The 22,356-nt window shown below is 41.2% G+C and overlaps 2 protein-coding genes across 3 annotated transcripts in view; both read right to left on the bottom strand.

Annotated features, from left to right (window-relative positions):
* ANKFY1 (ankyrin repeat and FYVE domain containing 1) overlaps window positions 1-13,376 on the bottom strand; it is an 89,967-nt gene extending 76,591 nt beyond the window's left edge. For both annotated transcript variants that reach the window (XM_046674255.1, XM_046674257.1), the window contains exon 1: window positions 13,351-13,376. In XM_046674255.1, the coding sequence (XP_046530211.1) occupies window positions 13,351-13,360 (10 nt within the window). In that variant the 5' untranslated portion in view covers window positions 13,361-13,376. The remainder of the gene's footprint in view (window positions 1-13,350) is intronic.
* Window positions 13,377-18,065: 4,689 nt separating this feature from the next.
* Window positions 18,066-22,356, bottom strand: part of UBE2G1 (ubiquitin conjugating enzyme E2 G1) — a 106,109-nt gene continuing 101,818 nt past the window's right edge. The window contains exon 6 of the mRNA XM_046675838.1: window positions 18,066-21,108. The gene's annotated coding sequence lies outside the window, so the exon portion shown is untranslated. The remainder of the gene's footprint in view (window positions 21,109-22,356) is intronic.

Below are 22,356 nucleotides of genomic sequence, written 5' to 3'. Positions count from 1 at the left end.
TTAGCCCATTCTTCTTGAAATTCTTTTGTCTTCAGCTTCCTAACTCTGTACTCTAGGGTTTCTCCTCCCTTTCTTACAGATAACTTTAAGGTCTACTCTGACTACCCACTCTCGAAAAGGAAAGCATCGCACAAGCTTCAGACCTAGAAGTAAACTTTTCCTAGACTTTCTTTCTGGGCAGTCTCATGCACACCCGTACTCTACCGTCACCTCTATGCGAATGGCTCCAAATCTCTCTCAACAGCTCCTGCTGGCAGGATAACCCACTGCTACTACAAACTCAACACGTCCAAAATCAAACTCCACTTCCTACTTCCATTTCAACTGTTGTCCTGATTTGAAAGCTCTGGGTTATCTATGTATATAGGCTGTGATAATCCACTTATAACAGCATAGCGAAGACATAAAATACTTAGAGATAAATTTAAGAACAATGCGCAAGACCTGCACACTGAAAACTCTGAAACATTGCTGACAGAAATTAAAGACAACCTAAACAGATGGAGAGTTATACCACGCTCATGGACTGGAAGGCTCAATATTGTCGTCAGTTCTCTCCAAATTGATCTACAATTCCAAACCATTAGAACAAAATTTTCAGATTTTTTTTGTAAACTTAACAAGATGATTCTAAAATGTATATGGAAATGCAAAGTACCTAGAAGCCAAAACAATTTTGGGGAAAAATATAAGAAAGGTGTAGCACTTACATGACTTGATTTTAAGACTTGTTACAAAGCTATAGTAAATGAGAAAATATCACATTGTGATCAAGACAGACATTCAGAGCAATGGCACATAATGGAATCCAGAAATAGACCTACACATATATAGCCAAATGGTTTGACAACAGTGCCAAGGCACTTCAATGAGGAAAGGATGGGGGACTGGACAAATGAGTATCCACACGGAAGGAAGTGAACCCCAACTCTTACACCACACTATATACAAATGTTAATTCAAAATGTATCGCAGACCAAAATGTAAGAGTTAACACTATAAAACTTCTAGACTAAAACAGAAAAAAATATTAGTGGTCTCAGATGAGGCAAAGATTTCTTAAACTGGGCAAAAAAAAAAAATTATAAAAGAAAAAAATAGAGATGGGGCCAGCTCCATGGCATAGTGGTTAAGTTCAGCATGATCTGCTTTGGCAGCTCAGGTTCACAGGTTTGGATCCTGGGCACAAACCCACACCACTCACCATGCTGTGGCGGCGACCCACATATAAAGCGGAGGAAGATTGGCATGGATGTTAGCTTAGGGCTAGTCTTCCTCAGCAAAAAAAAAAAAAGGCTAAATTGGACATTATCAAATTTTAAAAATTGTTCTTCAAAACACACAGAAAATGAATAGGCAAGCCACAAACAAGGAGAAAATATTTGCAAAACATATCCCCAACAAAGGACTTGTATCCAGGCTATATTAAGAACTCTTACAACTCAATAATAATCAGACAACCCAATAAAAAAAGGACCAAAAATTCGAACAGTTCACCAAACAAGTTAAATGCATGGCAAATAAGCACAAAAAAAGGTGCACATCATTAATTATTAAGTAAATGCAAATTAGAACCACAATGAGATACTACTACACTCACTAGAATAGCTAAAATTAAAATGTTGGCAAAGGTGTAGAGAACTTGAACCCTCATACATTGCTAGTGGGAATGCAAAATGGCACAGCCACTGTGGAAAACAGTTCAATAGTTTCTTAGTTACACATTCGCTTCATGACTCAACGATTCCATTTTCACGTACCAAGAGAAATGAAAACATATGTCCATAAAAATTCGAAACAACCCAAATTTTCAACTGGTGAATGGACACAAATTATAGTATATATATATATATATATATATATACACACATATATATATGTATGTATAATAGAATACTACTTGGCCATGAAAAGGAACAGACTACTGATACAGGCAACATAGTATCTCAAAAGCAATAAGCTAAGGCAAAGAAGCCAGACACAAAAGACCAATACTGTATAACTCCATGAGAAACTGTAGAGAAGGCAAACCACTGTGATGGAAAGCAGATCAGTGGTCTTCAATCCCAGAAGAATGGGACTGACTGCAAAGGAGTTCAAGGGAACTTTTTAAGATTACAGAAATGTTCCATATCATGATTGTGGTGATGGTTACACTACTGTAAATCTCTCTCAACTGACAAGTCAAAATTGAATTTTATTGTTTGTCAATTACGCCTCAATAAAGCTAAAGACACACTCCCTCTGGGATGCACCTTGATATCTTTTGCTTTCTGAACACCATCACACTAACGTATCTCCGAGGCCTTAGCATCATTCACACACATGTAACCAGTCACCCTTCTCATCCTTCCACTCCCCATTCTATTCTATGCACACCATCATTAATCTTCCTAAAACTCAGCTCAATTAACCAAACAACTTCAGCCGGGTCCCCACTGTCTGCAAAAGTACAAGTTTCTGACTGTGGCATTCTGGCTCCTCTAAGAAGTTTCTTGAGGGCAGGAGATGTCTTATTTATTCCTGTATTTCATCAGCAGTACTTTGAACTGTGTAGCATGGTTTTTGAGCATTCAGAAACTGCAAACAAATGCAGAAATTTTGGAAATATTATGACTTAATAGGTCAAATTACATAATACTGCCTACTGTGGCAGGCTGAAAAATGCCCATCATAATATCCATGTCCTAATCCCTGGAACCTGTGAAAGTTACATTACGGGGGTAACTTTCTGCAGATGTGATTAAGGATTTTTTTTTTATTTTTATTTTTTGCTGAGGAAGATTAGCCCTGAGCTAACATCTATTGCCAATCTTCCTCTATTTTATATGTGGGTGACCACCCCAGCATGGTTGAAGGTCTGCACCAGGGATCCAAACCTGTCAACCCAGGCTGCCAAAGCAGGGAACACCAAACTTATCCACTATGCCACAGGACTGGACCCAAGGGTTTTTTAATTGAGGTAACATCGGTTTATAACATTATATAAATTTCAGGTGTACATCATTATATTTCAATTTCTGTGTAGGTTACATCGTGATCACCACCCAAAGACTAATTACCATCCATCATCATACACGTGCCCAGTCACCCCTTTCACCGTCTTCCCTCCCCGCTTCCCCTCTGGTAACCATCAGTCTAACCTCTGCATCTATGTGTTTGTTCTTGTTGTTGTCGTTTTAACCTTCTATTTATGAGTGAGGTCATACGGTATTTGACTTTCTCCCTTTGACTTATTTCACTTAGCATAATACCCTCAGAGTCCATCCATGTTGTCGCAAATGGCAAGACTTCATCTTTTTATGTCTGAGTAATATTACACTGTGTATATATACCATATCTTCATTATCCATTCATTCCTTGAGGGGCACTTATGTTGTTTCCAAGTCTTGGCTATTGTGAATAATGCTGCAATGAACACAGGGGTTTGTGTTTTCATGTTCTTTGGATAAATATTCAGCAGTGGAATAGCTGGATCACATAGTAGTTCTATTCTTAATTTTTTGAGAAATCCCCATACTGTTTTCCACAGTGGCCGCACCAGTTTGCATTCCCACCAGCAGTGTATGAGAGCTCCCTTTTCTCCATATCCTCTCCAACACTTGTTATTTCTTGTTTTGTTAATTACAGCCATTCAGATGGGCATGATGTGATATCTCATTGTGGTTTTGATTTGTATTTCCCTAATAAATTAGTGATGTTGAGCATCTTTGCATGTGCCTGTTGGCCATCTGTATATCTTCTTCAGAGAAACGTCTGTTCAGATCTTTTGCCCATTTTTTAATTGGGTTGTTAGTTTTTTGTTGCTGACATGTATGAGTTCTTTATATATTTTGGATATTAACCCTTTATCATATATATGGTTTGCAAATATCTTCTCCCAATTGTTAGGTTGTCTTTTCACTTTGTTGATGGTTTCCTTTGCTGTGCAGCCTTTTAGTTTGATGTAGTCCCATTTGCCTATTTTGTCTATTGTTTCCCTTGCCTGGTCAGACGTGGTATTTGAAAAAACACTGCTAAGGCCGATGTTGAAGAGTGTACTGCCTATGTTTTCTTCTGGAAATTTTATGGTTTCAGGTCTTATGTTCAAGTCTTTAATTCACTTTTAGTGAATTTCTGTATATGGTTTAAGATAATGGTCTATTTTCATTATTTTGCATTGGCCTGTCAGTTTTCCTAATACCACTTATTGAGGAGACTTTCCTTTCTCCACTGTGTGTTCTTGGCTCCCTTGTTGAAAATTAGCTGTGCAGAGATGTGTGGGTTTCTTTCTGGACTCTTTTTTTTTTTTTGAGGAAGATTTGCCCTGAGCTAATATCTGCTGCCAAACCTCCTCTTTTTGCTGAGGAAGACTGGCCCTGAGCTCACATCTGTGCCCATCTTCCTCTACTTTATATGTGGGACACCTATCACAGCATGGCTTGCCAAGCGGTGCCATGTCTGCACCCAGGATCCGAACCGGTGAACCCCAGGTCACCAAAGCAGAATGTGTGCACTTAACCGCTGCGCCACCGGGCTGGCCCTCTATTTCTGGGCTCTTGATTCTGTTCCACTGACCTGTGTATCTCTTTTTCTGCCAGTACCATGCTGTTTTGGTTACTATAGCTTTGTAGTATATTTTGAAATGAGGGAGTGATGTCTCCAGCTTTGTCCTTTTTTTCTCAGGATTCCTTTGGCTATTCAGGGTCTTCTGTTGTTCTATATAAATTTTAGGATTCTTTGCTCTATTTCTGTGAAAAACGTCATTGGAAATTTGATAGGGATTCATTGAATCTGTAGATTGCTTTAGGAAGTATGGACATTTTAACTACGTTAATTCTTCCAATCCATGAGCACTGAATATCTTTCCATTTCTTGTGTCTTCTATTTCTTTCAACAATGTTTTATAATTTTCAGTGTACAGGTCTTTCACCTCTTCGGTTAAATTTATTCCTAGGTATTTTATTATTTTTGTTGCAATTGTAGATGGGATTGTATTCTTAATTTCTCTTTCTGCTACTTCGGTTAATATATAGATAGCGTATAGTTAGTGTATAGTGTTACTGTATTTTTGTATGTTGATTTTATATCCTGCAACTGTACTGTATTCATTTACTACTTCTAAAGGTTTTTTGGTGTATTCTTTAGGATTTTCTATATAACACCATCTGCAAATAGTGACAGTTACAGTTCTTCCTTTCCAATTTGGATACTTTTTATTTCTTTTTCTTGCCTAATTGCTCTGGCTAAGACTTCCAATGCTATGTTAAATAAGAAGGGCAAAAGAGGGCATCTTTGTCTGGTTCCTATTCTTAATGAGTTAGCTTTCAGGTTTTCTCCAGAGTATGATATTAGCTGAGGGTATGTCATATATGGCTTTTATTATGTCGAGGTATTGTCCTTCTATACCCATTTTATTCAGAGTTTTTATCATAAATGGATGCTGTATCTTGTCAAATGCTTTCTCTGCATCTACTGAGATGATCAAGTGATTTTTATTCTTCATTTTGTTAATGTGGTGTGTCACACTTATTGATGTGCGGATTTTGAACCATCCCTGCATCCCTGGAATAAATCCCACTTGATCATGGTGTTTGATCTTTTTAATGTATTATTGTATTTGACTTGCTAGTATTTTGTTGAGGATTTTTGCATTGATGCTCATCAGTGATATTAGCCCGTAATTTTCCTTTTTTGTGTTGTCCTTGTCTGGTTTTGGTATTAATAAGGGTAATGTTGGCTTCATAGAATGAGTTAGGAAGCTTCCCCTCTCTTCAATTTTTTGGAACAGTTTGAGAAGGGTAGGTATTAAGTCTTCTTTGAATGTTTGGTAGAATTCACCAGGGAAGCTGTCTGGTCTAAATTAAGGATATGAAGATGGGAGATTATCCTGGATTGGATGGGTAGGCCCTAAATGCATTTGCATGTATCCTTATAAGAGGAAGCAGAGGGAGATGTGACACACACAGAGGAAAGGGCCATATGAAGACAGAATAGAGAGAGACTTGAAGATGCTTGCCTTGAAGATTGCAGTGATGCAGCCACAAGCCAAGGAATACCAGCGGGCACCAGAAGCTGTAAGAAGCAAGGGAGAGGTTCTCTCCTAGAAGCAGAGTATGGCCCTAGCAACATGTTCATTTCAGCCCAGTGATACTGATTTTAGACTTCTGGCCTCCAAAACCACAAGCAAATACATTTCTGTTGTTTTAAGCCACCCAATTTCTGAAAATTTGTCACACCAGCCGTAGAAAACTAATACATCTACCCTTATGAACAAAAAATTCTGCATAGTAAAAGCTTTTAAAGTCCTAGCAGCTTCTTGCTGGATTAGTGTCAATTACAAAGTTTTACAGAGTAAATAAAATGTATAGTTTCTTGTAACATTTTGCAATAAAAAAGAATCAATATTTTTAATGTCTCATAATTAACAGCAGTTAATTCTTCATCATCTTAAATTCTAAGCAACATACTCAAAGTAGTACAGTACTTAACAAATAGAATTCACTTAGGTTAAGTGGATGGCCTAAAATTACACAATTAGCAGGAGCCGAGTCAACATTTAAGATCTTAAGCCAAAATCCATGCTCATCCCATTGTACCATGCTGTGTAATTTCATCTCCAACGTCAAGACATCAAACAAATTTTAATTATTAATTAATTCATTAATCCAGGAACTAAATGTGTTCTTTCCATTCCCCATCTTAAATGCAATTTCTACTGCCCTCTGCCTACTCCAATTCTAACCCACACTGTATTGTCGTTTTAGATTAACAAAACCCTGATATTTCCTTTCTCCGCACTTCTATAGTTCCTACATTCCAGCTCCAATTTTAGCAGTGAATTAACGTTCTCTTTTTTTTTTTAAAGATTTTATTTTTCCTTTTTCTCCCCAAAACCCCCTGGTACATAGTTGTATATTTTTAGTTGTGGGTCCTTCTAGTTGTAGTATGTGGAACGCTGCCTCAACGTGGCCTGATGAGCAGTGCCATATCCGCACCCAGGATCCAAACTGGCAAAACCCTCGGCCACTGAAGCAGAGGGCACGAACTTAACCACTAGGCCACAGGCTGGCCCCAAATTAATGTTCTTTGTGTAATTCTTTAATGACTAAATGATTTTATCCATACTCTGCTTTAATTATGTCCATTAGATAAAATAAAAATGATTGTGAAAGCTGTGATATCCTATTTTGAGAATTACAAGAATAATTTTTGTTTCAAGCACATATTAGGCTTTTCCGAATAAGAGTATTTCATTAAAGTATCATCTCCCTAGAAAATAGTAACTTCCTGTTGGCATCCGAATAGATAGGCTTCTCACTGGTGATGAATTACTACCACTACTACTTTCCTAAACCTGTCCCGGTGCAGACGGAATTTTTCTTCACTGGGGTTAGCGAATATTCATTAATCAAGAGCGCTAAATATAGGAAAACTACTTAATGGGGAATAAGAAACAGTGGATATATTTACTGCTGAGAACTCAAGTCCACACATACCCTAATGAAAAGAGGAGGGGAAGGGGAAAGAAAAGACGATAGCAATACCATCTGGAGGAGAGTGCAAACAAATAGTGAGGGTCATAGACACCCCTGACGGTCTGCTTCACTCACTCTCTCTCTCTCTCTCACTCACACACACACACACACACACACACACACACAGTTTGGATATTATTAAAAACATGATGTGCTAAAAGAGATTTCATATTTTGACTTTTCACCCTTTTAAAAATCTAGCAATTGTAACTGTCATAACTTGAATGCTTTGACAAAGTCCAAAATCCATTATTTAAGCAAAGTTTGCTTTAAAAAACCCTTTTACTCCAGTTACAGATAAAACTCACTATCCATGACTTCTTAGATAGGAAAGATGATCTTATTTTATATATATAAACAATTACATTTGTTTTTAAAAACGGATTCAGTAAAACCATGTTTTATTCAATATTAACTCAATTTGAAAAAAAAGTTTTACGGGAGATGTTGATCTTCATTGAAGCTGAGTGATGCCTAAATTTAGGGTTTTAAAGGCTCCCCAGGTGATTCTCATGTGCAGGGTCCTCCGGGTTGAGAACAGCTAGTCTAAACTAATGGAATGACAGCAGAGAGGAAAAGAACACATGTGAGAGCTTTATAGGATCCACAGGATTTGGTGACTGACTACAGAGGTAGGGGGAGGTCAGGGATGACTTCTGGGTTACTGACTTGAGGCTGCACTGGACAGTTGTGCCACTAATTATCAATTCAAAAGATAAAACTGAGTAAACTGAAAAGCACTATATGCATGTCTTTTTGAGAAACTTTGCCTTTCTCTCTCTGTTCTACAAGTTCCACTACAGGTGAGACTGTCTTACTCACTCTGCCATCTCTAGCACAGCAGCTTGCACCTAATAGAAATGAAATACATTTTTCCTGAATGTAATTCAACTCTGTTAAATCTTCTCTGCAAGTCAGTGGTGTGACTTATACATCTTTCAAAACCTCACTCTGTCTAGCACTGATTACAGAGCCGGCTTCACGGGAGACACTCAACAAATATAGCTCACTAGCAAATTTTCACCCTAACAGCAGTCTAACTAGAAATGCTTCCAACTGACTGCTAAGAAAAACCACCTAAAGGTATACTGGGCATGGCAAAGTCATGGTCAAGATATTTGTTCTCAAATCTGTTCCTCCTCTTCCTGTTAACAGCCCAGCCATTAACTGAGTCATCCAGCCCTAGAACCCTTGAGTCATCTTTGATCTCTCTCTTGTCAACATGCAAACAGGTTTCTAAAGTCCTGACTTTTATACCTTCTCTAGTCTCTCTCACACCAGTCCTCACCAGGCCCAATGCCCCTTACCAAAGGACTCATCAGTTGCTACAGTCTCCGCTCCAGCCCCACTTCCTCCCAAATCCATCCTCTACACTGCAGCCATTTCAACACACCGCAGACAATTCCAGTCACAGCCCTTCCTTGGCTGATATCTTTCAGTAGCCTCACACCATGGCCCAGAGTACACAATCCCTTCATAATCTGGCCCTTAACATACTTTTCCAACTCTCTATCTCACTACTCCTTCCACTGAGAATAATGACCTCTTCCCACTTCCATCTCTCAACATCCAAAAGAGGCCTATTTTGCAAACCTCAGCTAAAACACCATCTCCTGTGGCAAAGGCCACCCCTGACCACCCAAAACACACTCCCCATCGCTTCCCTAAAACATCTCTTCCTATTCTGAGTTTTCAGAACTGCTAAGCATCTTTCACCTTCCACCTTACAAAAGTTTTTTTATTTTTATTTTTTTCCAAAGATTGGCAGCTGAGCTAACATCTGTTGCCAATCTTCCTTTTTTGTCGTCGTCGTCTTCTTCTCCCCAAATCCCCCCAGTACATAGTTGTAGGTCAGTCTGGCTCTGCTATGTGGGACACCACCTCAGTATGGCCTGACGAGCAGTGCTAGGTCCACACCCAAGATCCGAACCTGTGAAACCCTGGGCTACCAAAGCAGAGTGGGCAAACCTGACCACTCAGCCATGGGGCCAGCCTCTAACAATCTTTTTTTTGTTTGTGGGCTTTTTTTGCTTGAAGAAGATTAGCCCTGAGCTAACATCTGTGCCAATTTTCCTCCACTTTACACGTGGGTCACTGCTGCAGCATGGCTGACAAGTGGTGTAGGTCTGCACCTGGGATCCAAACCTGCAAACTCCAGCTGCCAAAGCAGAGCATGTCAAACTTAACCACTACGCCACCAGGCTGGTACAATAGTTTTTTGTACACATGCTTTTCATCTCACCACCTAGACTGGAGTTCCCTGTGAACAGGCTCTAGGTCTGGCTATTCTTTTTTAACCACTCACTATTTCTCCCTCCACCCCTACTCCATGGTCATCCCATCCTCCACCCCACAGGGCCTTACTAGGCGGAGTTCAAGAAATACCATAGGTCCTGGGCCTACTCAGATTCAACAAAAGAGAATGAGGACACAGCAGTTTCTCATTTTGTTGGGCAAGGCTGTAAATCATAATATCTCAACTACAGCAACTCGCCTTGCCAGTGACTGAACTCTGCATATCTAAACAGGATTCACTATCTCTACTCTGGCACATCCACAGTCACTGCAATGAAGAGATAAACTTCTTTTGAATAAAATCCTCAAGGAGAAAATGAACAGCTACTGCTGGTGACAAGTGAAAGAAAGGAAAGGAAGAGAAAAGAAATGAATGGCGTAGAAAGGGATAGTGCTGGAGAGGTCTCCAGACTATACATAATTATCAACAGCCTGGGACATTTGTTAAATGACTAAAATAATAAATGAAAAAATAAATTTCAAAACTGCAAAGAGAGCAAAGACTGAGCTCTTAAGCATTACACTTTAATTGCAAAGACTAAAATGGCCTAGAGAAAAAGTAGGCTTGGCAGCTCCCAGCAGACCGATCTTATTCAGAGCACATTAAGAGCTGGACCAGCCAGCTTACTTGACAAGAGACTAAGGGTGTATCCAGGCAACCTTTCCTGATGTCTGGTAACTGATGCTCAATATACTCATCCGTTCCTTCAACCACAGGCATGAGTCTAAGTTGGGAGGTACAGCAGTAAACAAAACAGAGAAACTCTCTGCCCTCATGGGGTTTATATTTTGGTAAGGGAGTAAAAAAAATTAGGGAAGATTTCTGAAGAGGTGAGAACTGAACAGATACCTGAACAAAAGTTGGTTAGTTGTGCGGAGAAGCTGAGGAAGACTGTTCCAGACCAAAGGAACTGCAAGGACAAAGACGTAGAGGGAGAAGCAAGTTGGGAATGTACAAATAACAGCAAGGAAGTCAGTGTGGCAAGAGCACGGTGAATGAGGAGGGAAGTAGGCAGCAGGCTGCAATGCCAACCGGGGGCCCGACCCTACTGGGACCTGAAAGTCGCTGGAAGGCTTTGAAATATATCTCAAGACCATGCAGAGCCATGGGAGTGGGGAAGGGGGTGCGGAGGGGTAAGTATATTAAGAGTGGGAGAGACATGATCTGATTTATATTTTAAAGGGAACACTGGAAACTGTAAAAATAGACTGTGGGAAGCAAAATCAAGGAGAAAAAGTAAAAGCAGGAAGAGCACGTGGGAGGGACTTTTTTGAGCAATGAAGGAAGCTTAGATTAGGATAGCTGCAGAGATGCAGAGAAGAAACGGAAATTAATTTTAGGACAGACTTTAGCTAAATATATACGGTCAAACCAATCCATGGATGGATGGAAAGAAAGAAAGTTGGTTTCTAAAGAAGTCACGTTAAGAAGTCGTCGTACACTCAGTCTCTCCAGGTTCTGTTTACTATTCCTAGAGGCTATTTCCCACATGCTCACACGCTTATACCACCGAAAACCAGTATCAGGGAAGTTCCCACAGAGTGTGCTTACAGATCATGGAATTGTTACACGACACAGATTTTTGCTATTTGTTTACATTTAAATGAATATCTCAGAAGTGTAGCCAACTCTGACGAAGTCTGATTAAAGTATAAGCGGCACTAAAGTGGACACCCCCTGCAAAACGTTTTCTTGTTAATCTGACCTTCCTTCGCTTAACAAACAGCTTCAGTTTAATGAGCTAACTAGACTAGAAGCCTTCCCTCAATTCTTCCTAGTCAAGGTTGCAACACTGTTTCGAAAAAGCTTAAAGCAGAACATAGGCTAGGAAATTGGGACACAAAAAAGGTAAAAGAAAAACTGTCAAGTCACAACCTCAAGACTGCGCCTCCCTAGCTATCCTCCCTTGCCAATTGAACCCTGAAAGGATGTTTTGTTTGCTCAAGGTGCATACTCCACTGGCTAGATGTCTCTCAAGGCTACCCTAAGACATGTTTCAAAGCACTTGCAGGACAACAATCGATACACTCAGCAGGAGACACTCCAGAGAGAGCTCCTCATGGCTGGAATCTGACTGCAAAGCACAGCAGGTGCTCAGGAAAACTGCTGAAAGAAAAAGCAGTTGCCCTCCACAATTTCAACCCTGGTAACGCTTTCCCAAAACACTCCTCAACCTCTCCACCTAGTGTGAAAGCGCCGGACTACGCCATTACCCCACATAGGGCCTTTCTGAACCTTTCCACCTCACTGTTCTGAGCAACAAGCTCCATTCGCTGGCTACCTGCTGTGTTAGGCAATATTCTGTGATTTATCCAAAAACTAGCTTCATGGGATGCCTTAGATTTCTTTCTGTTCTTTTTATTCCCCCTCTGCTTTCATACAATATTTAGCTGATGTTTCCCACTCCGGGAGGTCTAGCGTGGTAGAAAGAGCAAAGACAAAAACTGGGTGCCAGTCCCAGCTACCTTTATAACTGTGGCCTCAATTCCTTTGTCTATAAGGTGCAAATAACACGACGCCAGGCTTCCTTCACAAGGTTGTTCCGAAGTCTAATTCAAATAAGAAAAGCCTGCAAACTGTCGTGTGCCGCCCAAATCTAAGATCCCAGTAAAGATGGGTTCAAAGCTTAGTTCTAAAGCAATAGGACGGGCTGTGACCAGCACAAGGCAGTCACTCAAAAAATATTAATAAGTATTTTCCTCCGATAATGGGGTGAATAGGAGACGGACGCCGGCCAAGTCCGACAGTGTCACTGTAGAGGCCCTGGCAGGTAACTCCCCATCTCTGGGCCTTCTTTCCCCCTACCTGTACAGTAAGTCTTTGACAATGAAGGATTCTGATATTGCTGCGTTAAGGGAGGCAGAACCTGAGATGCCAAATTGCCTTTACCTGCAGTGCCATAAGGAAAGCCCCAGAAGAGAGGGTAATGACTGGACTGAGAGGCAGAGGAGCAGATGTCTGGTTTACGAGGAGAGTGACCTTGGCCAACTCCCTTACCGAGCAAACCCCCTCCTCCCCTGCACATCTGGAACCTGCGGAAGGAATCCCAGCCGGCCCAAATCCCGGGATGCTGGGAAGCCCGATCACAGGCCCAGCTCTCCCGCACCCCTCACCCCAAGAGCAGTCCCAGGCGAGGAAGGTACCCCTTCCGGATGCGAGACGTGCCAGGACAGCAGTTTCGATTTCCTAAGAAGAAGGGTTACTTCCCCCGCCGCCTCAGAGCTGCCGGCAATCAAAGGAGCGTGCCCGCCGCCTTCGCGATCCCCGCGGTGCGCCCGTCCCGGACACGGGACCTCCCCGCCCCGCTCCGCAGCCCGCCGCGGTCCCGCGGGGTTGGGCGGCCGCAGGGGCGTTGCCATAGGAATAGCGCTCAAGACCCCGGCCCGAGGCGCCCGGGAGAGGCTGGAGAGGAAGGCTCGCGAGACCCGCTGTGCCCCATGCGACCACGCCCGGCCAAACCCTCTCACGACTACTTCGCCCAGCCAGCAGCGCCCCCACAGCTCCACGACTTCCCGCGCGGCTCCACAAAACCCCTACCTTCCGCCATGTCGGGCCCGGCCCTGCCTGCAGCCTCGCGAGAAGTGCGCCGCTCAACTGGGGCGGCGCGTAACGGAGGTCTCAAGTCTCGCGAGAGTCACGGGAACCTAGGCAAAGAGAGGAGTCGAGGTTAGCAAAGAGCGGTGAAGGAAAGTGGAGGGAGTAGCTGGGCAGAACCGAGAGCCTGTCGCTCTCCACCTAGTACTTTCGAGGCTCGGGACTTCTCAAGCACGGACTGGGCTCTATCATATTCCACGCCCTAGGGAGGGCACTGAGAAGGATGGACACAGCGAGCATAGACTCCTGTATTCTTTGGAAACACCGGACTATAAGAGGGTCGAGAGAGGGGTTTTGTTGGTTTTTAGGTTTTTTGTAAAGATGTGAGAGGCTGAGAGAAAAGAGCCAAAGGAGAGGGAAAGGCTAATGACGTTTCAAGGTCCCTGGGGAGGCAGAGAGCCCTCCAAGCGAAGGCAGAAGGACTTCAAAAGGGATTAACTTTAGACTAGAGGCAGCTCTCTGTTATGCTACTAAAACATTTGGAAACAAGAAGACGCATGCAGAGAGATGTGAAAGGGGAAAGAGATGCCAGGGAGATCGCTTGATGCCATCAATTTTATGGTGGAAGTCCGTAGGCAAGGGGAACAGAAGAGAGTGAAGAAAATTTGGGAGAGGAATCTGAGGTTGGAAAGCCTGGTTTCAAGTGTTTCCTAGGTGTGGATGGGTCACTTTTTCTCTAGCAGAACTAAACCACTTGGCTGCAAGAAGCAGAGAATATGGATTATAGCATTTGCCCAAGGCTTGGGATTTATTGTCAAAAAGAAACTGCGAGTGCTATGATAATACAGTTCAGGTGCAGACTGAGTAGAGGCCGACGTGGAGTCATAAAACCGCAGGTCCCTGTAATATTGAAGACCAGTGCCCTGCCAACAAGGTTGTGAGAGCCCTGTGGTCAGGATGGCAAACTGGAGTTCATCAGTTAAATAGCACTAGGAAATGATGAAGTCCAGGACAGGGCCATGAAATACAGTAGCTGAAGTGGAAGTGAGAAGCTAGGAAAATTAGGTATCGGAATTTAGACGTAGGGAAGGAAGAAGACCATAAGCCAGGTGCTAAAATCTTTAGTGAATATGGGGATGACTAATATAAAAAAAAAAAAAAAAAAAGAGGCCAAAGAGTATATAACTAACTGAATAGCATGAGACCTTTCAAAAAGATTTTTACTCAAAGGAGAGTCAAAAGAAGGCTGATTGTACCCACTCCTAGAAGCATCAACAGTTAAGGACTGCAGGGGAAGTGGGGGTCTTGGAGAAGAGCCAAGAGTAGGAGACATAGGTTGAAAGAAGGACCTGAGAACAAGATAAGGGTGTCAGAACAGAAAAGGGGAGGATTTGAAGCTGGAGAAGTTTTAGGTGCTGCCAAGGTTAAGCATTAGTGGGTAGTGAAGTGGAATGGTGAAGGAATTTAGACTTCAGTTCATGAAAACATAGGGTTATGGAGTTAAAATTTGGGAGAAGAGGGAGGAATTCTGGCTGAGGAACACCTGGGAGATAGAAGGGGAGGGGATATTGAAATGTGTGAGAACAATGGTGTGCTCAGGGAAATGATGTTCCAGTGTGGTGGGAAACTGAAGATGTGAAGGAAGCCTAGGCTGGGAGGTGCTTAGAGAAGCTGCTCTGAGCAAGCAGCACTTAGACGAAGGAGGGTAGGGGAGTATTGCCAGGCTCAATGGAGGTGCCATAGAACCAAGCTTCCCGGCCTGTCAAGAATGGTTTATAGGTATGCCAAATGGTAAGCCCTTGGGGCCATCAGGGTGGCCACAAGCAGCCTCATCTGTTTATCTTAAGAGTACCCTATAAATATTTTCTGGGTAATAACATAAACATGACATAAAAGTGGTTGGGAAGTACCGTCATAGCTGATGCATTTTGCACCATTTGACTTATCTTTGCCTCACCAGCATCAGCCTAGCATCTGACATACAGCCAGTGCTCAAAATGTTTGATGAGTTGTTACCACTGTGAGCTATAGCAGAAGTCAAGAAAACCTGAGTTCAAGTTTGGCTCTGCAACTGATTTGCTGTGTTGATCATGGGCAAGTTCCTGCAAGCTATCTCAGATTCTTCATCAATTTCAAGGAGTTGGACTAGAATTCACGGTTCATAATGATTTGGAGGGTCATGACCCCTTTTGAGAATTTGAAGACGACCAGGGACCCTCTCCCTTAGAGCAGCACATGCAAGAATAAACAAATTTGTGCCCTTTCAGTTTGCTTGGACTAGATGCTCACAATCAAGTGAGAACTCACCTTAAGGGATTCAATCAATTTACGGGCTTGACTATCTCCTCATCACAACCTACCTTCAAGAAGCCTCTATCAGAGGAGAAAGCATGCCTCTTAGAGATACCATTAATATACTAATATCTCTGAACCTTTGTGTTCTGAGGGGACTGTTATTGGTTGAAACCCCCAAGCTACAGAGGACTTCTTAATAAAGCCTGTAAAATAAAGCATCTGTAGTACTCACTGCACTGTAACACCCAACAGGCTTGGATGGAGCTATCACATTAGATATGACCTGAAATATAGACACTTGGAAAAATCAGAGCACTAGAACGTGGTTCATTTTAGACCTAATTCAGGTTTTGCTATCAGATTAAGAGGAACTCAGTGTGCAGTTGTCTTGGACAGGGACATGAAGTGCAGGACGGGATGGATACTCACAGCTTTCAGAGCACAGGGGAACACTCTTTTTGGGGAGACAGTGTCCTATCACGGTAGGAGAGGGAAGGGAGGGCAGCACTAGACTGGTCGTCCAACGAATTGGGTTCAAGTACCAGCCTCAACACATCTGCTCTCTACGTGACCTTGGAAAATATGTTCCTGAGGTCAGGGGTCATGGCACCCAGCATGGAAGGAAGGTCATGGAACTGAATCCCAGCTGTGAAACTTACTTGCTCTACAATCTAGACAAGTTAACTGAACCTGTTGCCTCATGAGAAACTATTACTTCGGAGGATCCTTCTAAGAATTTGACTAGAGCCTTTATGAAACTTGCCTAGCACAGGCCTGCCACAAAGTAGAGGCTTAATAAATAGGAACTTGATTTCTGGTGCTCGTTAGGAATAAATGAGATGTCACTGTGAACACACAAGTGCCATTATACTTTTCCTAATGGATACTGCTGGGAAGGGAAAAAATTAAGTATCTTGCCTATAACTTTCTGTGCAGCTCCTATGTTTAAGTTGTGTCTGGCTGCCTTGTGAAAGCCCTTTTCTTCTCCATTTTATTCGACCTATGTGAACAGGATTCAAAGTTCTTTAATCATTTCACTACAGCCCAGTGTGGAGTGCTGACTCAACAAGCCAAAAACCCTTAATCCTACCTTGGCTGTCAGGTTACACACATCTGAAACTGAGCAACCAAAAATATTTTTTCCTGGAAATAATTTGCTATGCAAACTGAATCCTGTTCGGGTTTGCAGTCTTCCAGAAGGGAAAAAACTTAAATCTGATACGATGGTTACCAGCTCAACTTTATAAGGGAGAGAGAGAAAATCAACTGGTTCTTCTGCTGAAACCCAACGCCTTGCACACAATGGGCACAGTTGAAAACCTGTTCATTTGCATTTTTTTCTTCTCCCCAAAGTCCCCCATTACATTGTTTGTATACTCTAGTTGTGAATGCCTCTGGTTGTGCAATGTGGGACGCCGCCTCAGCGTGGCCTGGTGAGTGGTGCCATGTCTACACCCAGGATCCGAACCAGCGAAACCCTGGGCCACCGAAGTGGAGCGCCCGCGAACTTAACCACTTGGCCATGAGGCTGGCCCCTGTTCATTTGCATTTGAAGCAGCATGCAAATAAAACTTTTTTGCTATATACCTTGAGTAAATGATTATGCATAAAACTGATATTTAACATTCAGGGACATCATCTAGGCCCTTGTATAATAGTTTTATTTCAAATATATTTATCAGGGAAAATAAACTCTGAAAATGATCCCCAATCTTCCCCAAACTGCTCTCAAGGACGATTTTCTTGTTTCTACCTCAGCTCTGATTAAAAGATCTGGCTCCATGTTTTTTTCTGAGTTTGTCAGGAAGAAGCCTTAATAGCCACTGGCAACTTATATCAAGACAAAGAAACTTTCAACACCTAACACTGTAACTCCATATGCACTGTATGTAAGGATGCAGGGTGAAAAGCTGGATATTGACATCCTATTAAGAAAAAAAAGAAAGGGAAAACGTCTTGCCTCTTTTGCCACTAACTAAGTGATCCTGGGCAGGTATTTGGGCCAAATTTGCCCATCTGTTTAGAGGAGGGAAGGTGGTGACTGAGATGGTGCCTCCAGTCTCTTCCAGTTCACTTTTGAGTCTGGGTCCTTCACCTTTTAGCTTATCTTTATGGTCAACCCAGTTAAGGCCAAAGACAAAATCCCCAAAAATGCTCTAACATGTGCTCACGTTATTAAAGTTCTAAATCAGCATGCACATAAACTCTGATTAAGAACGGTGCTTGGCCCAGTACTGGAAATTTTAAGACCATTATGTCAGGTTGGAAGTTAACTTTCCACCCTCTGGTTCCTTCTTTAAATGAAGTTAAAATTCTTCATCAAGGTTCCCCTGTGGACCCTTTGATACCATGTGCTGTTTATATAGAAAGAATCCCACAACTTGCTTTTGAGACCTGCATCCTAAAACCAAAATAGCTCATGATACAGCCTCTAAGTCATCATTTATTGATTTATAGAGCACCCATCACATGATCAAGGTGCTTTACAATACAGTAAACATCACAACAGAACTCACATAGTTAAATACAATCAACAAATTACAGAACTAAAAAAAACTGGAATGAAGCAACATTATGTCAAATTTCAAAGATGCTGAGAAGTGGCAGTACAAAAAGGTAATTCCACCAACTGTAGACCAGACGGGCAAAAATACACAGGCACCACAACCCAAAATGGGCAGATTTGTAGAGGGTGAGTGAGCATATAAAATAAAATTTCACAACCAAGAATGAAGGCCATTAAAGATACTATGACACCCAAGTGATCATAGAACTAGTGGAATAACCTCACAAAGATATTACCTTATAATGACAATGAAACCAACTTCATATGGATTTTATACTCACAAAAAGAGGCCAGAAAGCCACTGAGATCATCCATCCCATAATGAGCAGAGACTGAAATCTGTAAGCCTTTATAAGAACTTGGAATAAATTTAGGAAACAGCCAATACTTCTACAGTCCATTAGACTATGTAGATGTTGATAGTTGGCACAAGGTTAGGGACAAAAATCCTTTTCCTAAAGCAGAGAGGACTCACCTCACACTAAGGATGAGGCACTGGTGGGACAGAAGCCACCTGGATCAGTGTCACCTGAGTGTGGTTTAATATAAAATGTAGAGGCATTTAAATTCACACTGTCAGATGAACACTGGGAAAGGCACAGATGACACCTCTGACAGAGGAAAAGAAGTCAAAACATCTATCGTGGCCTGTGTTTCCATATGTAGCACTGTCAGGGCACTAGATGGAAAGGAGTGTAAGAGAGGGGTACTCATTCCTGGCTCTCCCTTCTACTTCCCCTAGCCCTAGCCCTAAATAACACATGGTTATACCAAAGTCACTGCATTAAAGTGGCACTTAAAGTTCAAGAATAGCTGTCCCTGAGTTACTAGGTCATTTGCTACTCCCTCAAGAGTCAAATCCCATGTTTTAACTCAACAGATTGCTAGCCAAATTACAGCAATAGGAGAGCAAAATTCAGACTCCATTTTGCCACGAGCAACCACCATGTGAACAATTTCTGATTTAAGAGTAAAAGGGATTGCATTCAAAGTCCCAGATAGGTGTGCAGTACTGGCACTTTGGGGCAATAGTTTTTTTACAGAGTCTTTGAAAAAACAAAGTCACAAACGAACCTCTTGAAGAAAACTGGGCTGCGATGAATCAAGTCAGACAATTTTCACATTCAGTCATTACACATTTATGGGCTTTTATTATGCTTCAGAGTGGAGAACAGACTGGGATTTAGAAAAATTACTCTCTACTGTGACTTCATCCTCAACCATTTAACTTCTGCTTAAAAAGGGGCATGCAAAGCCTGTCGAGGACTGGGCTACTTGCAGGAATCCTTGCACTCTTCTGCCAAAGCACTTCTCCAAACCCCACAGAACAGTGATGCACCACTTCTCAGTGATCCTCACAATTAACACCATGTCCCATCTGACACTATCTCAAGTTTTATCCCTTACGTGCCAAAGACTACTTCCCAATCCCAACCTCACACCAAACATAGAGGAACCTGGGCCTGCCTTTAACACTGCACATGCTCATTTTACCATTTCCTGAAGTTGTTTCAGAAAACTTATGATATGAAATATACTTATGCTCAAACACTAATAAAATCCAAGTGCACTATGTCAGTGACAGATCTATATGTCAAATAGCAACGCATTTACACTCCTGTAATGCTTTGAGATTCACATAAGAATCTAGATAGAGCCCAATACACAGACTGCCATGGCCATGTGATTTTCAAGTATTAAGTTTGCATAAGGAATCAACCTGAGATTTTTCTAAACTGCACTTCTCTGGCATTCAGTATTATAACCTTCATTCAATACAATAAAAGCCAACAACTTGACAATTATTGGAAAAAAATTATATTTTGGAAGAACTCACTACATAAGGTGACAGAATTCCAAAATCAAATTACATGAAAATATACATCGCAATTTCTTTGTACAATAGGTGGGAAAAATCTGCAGTGTAGAAGAATAGAGGCAAAGAAATATGAAGGGCTAAGGAGAAGGATATGAATGTGAACAGTATTTTTAATAGCAAATCCAAAAGTTAAGTAGAAAGAAAGCCTGTAGCTGTGCATGCTTTACTCATCCAACCTTAACATTAGGCAACTGGAGGGCATAAAACCAAATCAGAATTTTGTATTGTTTGGGGTAAATTTGAAGAAGTTGAATTCAGAACCAACTCTTTTAGTTCTCAGGGATAATGACTGAATTCAAGAGCTCTCAACAGCCAAAAAATGTTATTGCTACATCCAATCCAAGAGATGGGTGCAACTAGAATACAAAAAGGACAAAGCACCTAGTGATGACCACTCCTCTGAAGTCATCTTTAAAAATCAAGTAGTTGCTTATTAAGTATTTCAGTATTTGAATTAAATGATTTGAAAACTTTCTGACAGACGAGAGGAAAAGCAAAGGGGAGTGTGTCAAAACAAAGAAGATACAAAAGTTTAGTAAGTGAAAAGAGTTTAATGAAGCCTCAATGGTTTAAAGGAAACTAAATGGAAACTTTTAATCCTAATTGCTTTTCATCTGACATGCTTTAAGGAGTCTTTTAAAACTGATAAGAAACAATGAATAGGGAAAGAAAACCTGCTAAAATCTTTTAGAATTTACACGATTCTTATTCTACTACAAGAAAGCATTATTTGGTACAAGGTGTATTTGTGGATGTACATGAACAGTATATATATTATCCGGATCATGTTGTGCTATGTACAGGTCTTTACAATTCTTCCTGAAGGTTAAAACAGTTCATTAGAATTCAAAATGCGTAATCATCGGTAAGTTGGCACTTGTTAGGCTCTTGTCAGCATTGATACTGGCATGTTTTATTGCAGCCCAGTTCCAGCCAGTGTTTGCCAACTTGTTACAACAGAAGTCCAGCAATAGGTGGGTAGAGTGCAGGAAAAACAGTGCCATGTTTCTCAATTGGAGACCTACAACAAAACAAAGAGCATTATATAATGAACTTATAAATTACAAAAGAATTAACTGATTAGAAACTGTTACTCATATTCTATTTCTTTGGAAACGAGTTATTAATTTCATTTTAAGCTCACTTTTGTGCTTGTCCAGTATGATAGCCACATATGGCCATTTCCTTTTAAATTTAAATAATAGTATATAAAATTTAAAATTTAGTTCCTCAGTCATACTAGCCACACTTCAAGTGCTCAATATGGCTAATGACTACCATAATGAACAGTGCAGACACAGAATATTTCCATCAGCGCAGAAAGTTCTATTACACAGCTATAATTTAGATTTTTCAATACTCTAAATGTCTTTCAACTTATATTATAGCTAGAGTCAAAAACAGAAGAACTACTTAAAAGTTAAGTGCTCGGGGAATTTACAAACATTTAAGGATACTCAGAGAAACAATTTAAGATTGCCACACTTCTCAACTTTCTAAATTTTATCCAATTCTCTAGGTTCACTCCAAACCCCTTTTCTCCACGAAGCCTCCCATAACTGACCCTCCATCCCAGTTACCATTTTCTATTGTTTTGTATCTTGGAGTCTCGTGTCCTCAATTTGCTTAGAAATCAAGAACCACATCTAAATAAAAACAACTACCATCTTATTGAGTGCTTATTATATGCCAAGCAGAGTATTTAAGTGCTTTTACAAACTTATCCCATGGAATGTTCATAATCACTATATGGAGTTTCCCCCTATTTTACAGATAAAAGTGAAACAAGGTCACACAGCTAATAAGCGGCAGAGTTTCTTGCTCAAAAAGTTAGGAAAACATCCCACTACTGGGTATCTATCCAAAGAGCTTGAAGTCAGCAATTCCAAAAGTCCTATGCACCCCGATGTTCACTGCGGCATTATTTACAATAGCCAAGACGTGGAAGCAACCTAAGTGCCCATCAACAGATGACTGGATAAAGAAGATGTGGTATATATATACAATGGAATACTACTCAGCCATAAAAATGAACAAAATCGTCCCATTTGCAACAACATGGATGGACCTTGAGGGAATTATGTTAAGTGAAATAAGCCAGATAGAGAAGGACAATCTCTGTATGACTCTACTCATGAGGAATTTAAAAATGCAGACAAAGAGAACAGATTAGTGGCTACCAGGGGAAAGGTGGGGTGGGGGGTGGACACGAAGGGTGAAGGGGTGCACCTGCAACACGACTGACAAACAATAATGTACAAGTGAAATT

Source organism: Equus quagga, chromosome 11 (genome assembly GCF_021613505.1).
Source record: "Equus quagga isolate Etosha38 chromosome 11, UCLA_HA_Equagga_1.0, whole genome shotgun sequence".
Lineage (NCBI taxonomy): Eukaryota > Metazoa > Chordata > Mammalia > Perissodactyla > Equidae > Equus > Equus quagga.
Note: the sequence above shows the minus strand (reverse complement) of the source record. Positions and strands in the feature narration are given on the sequence as shown.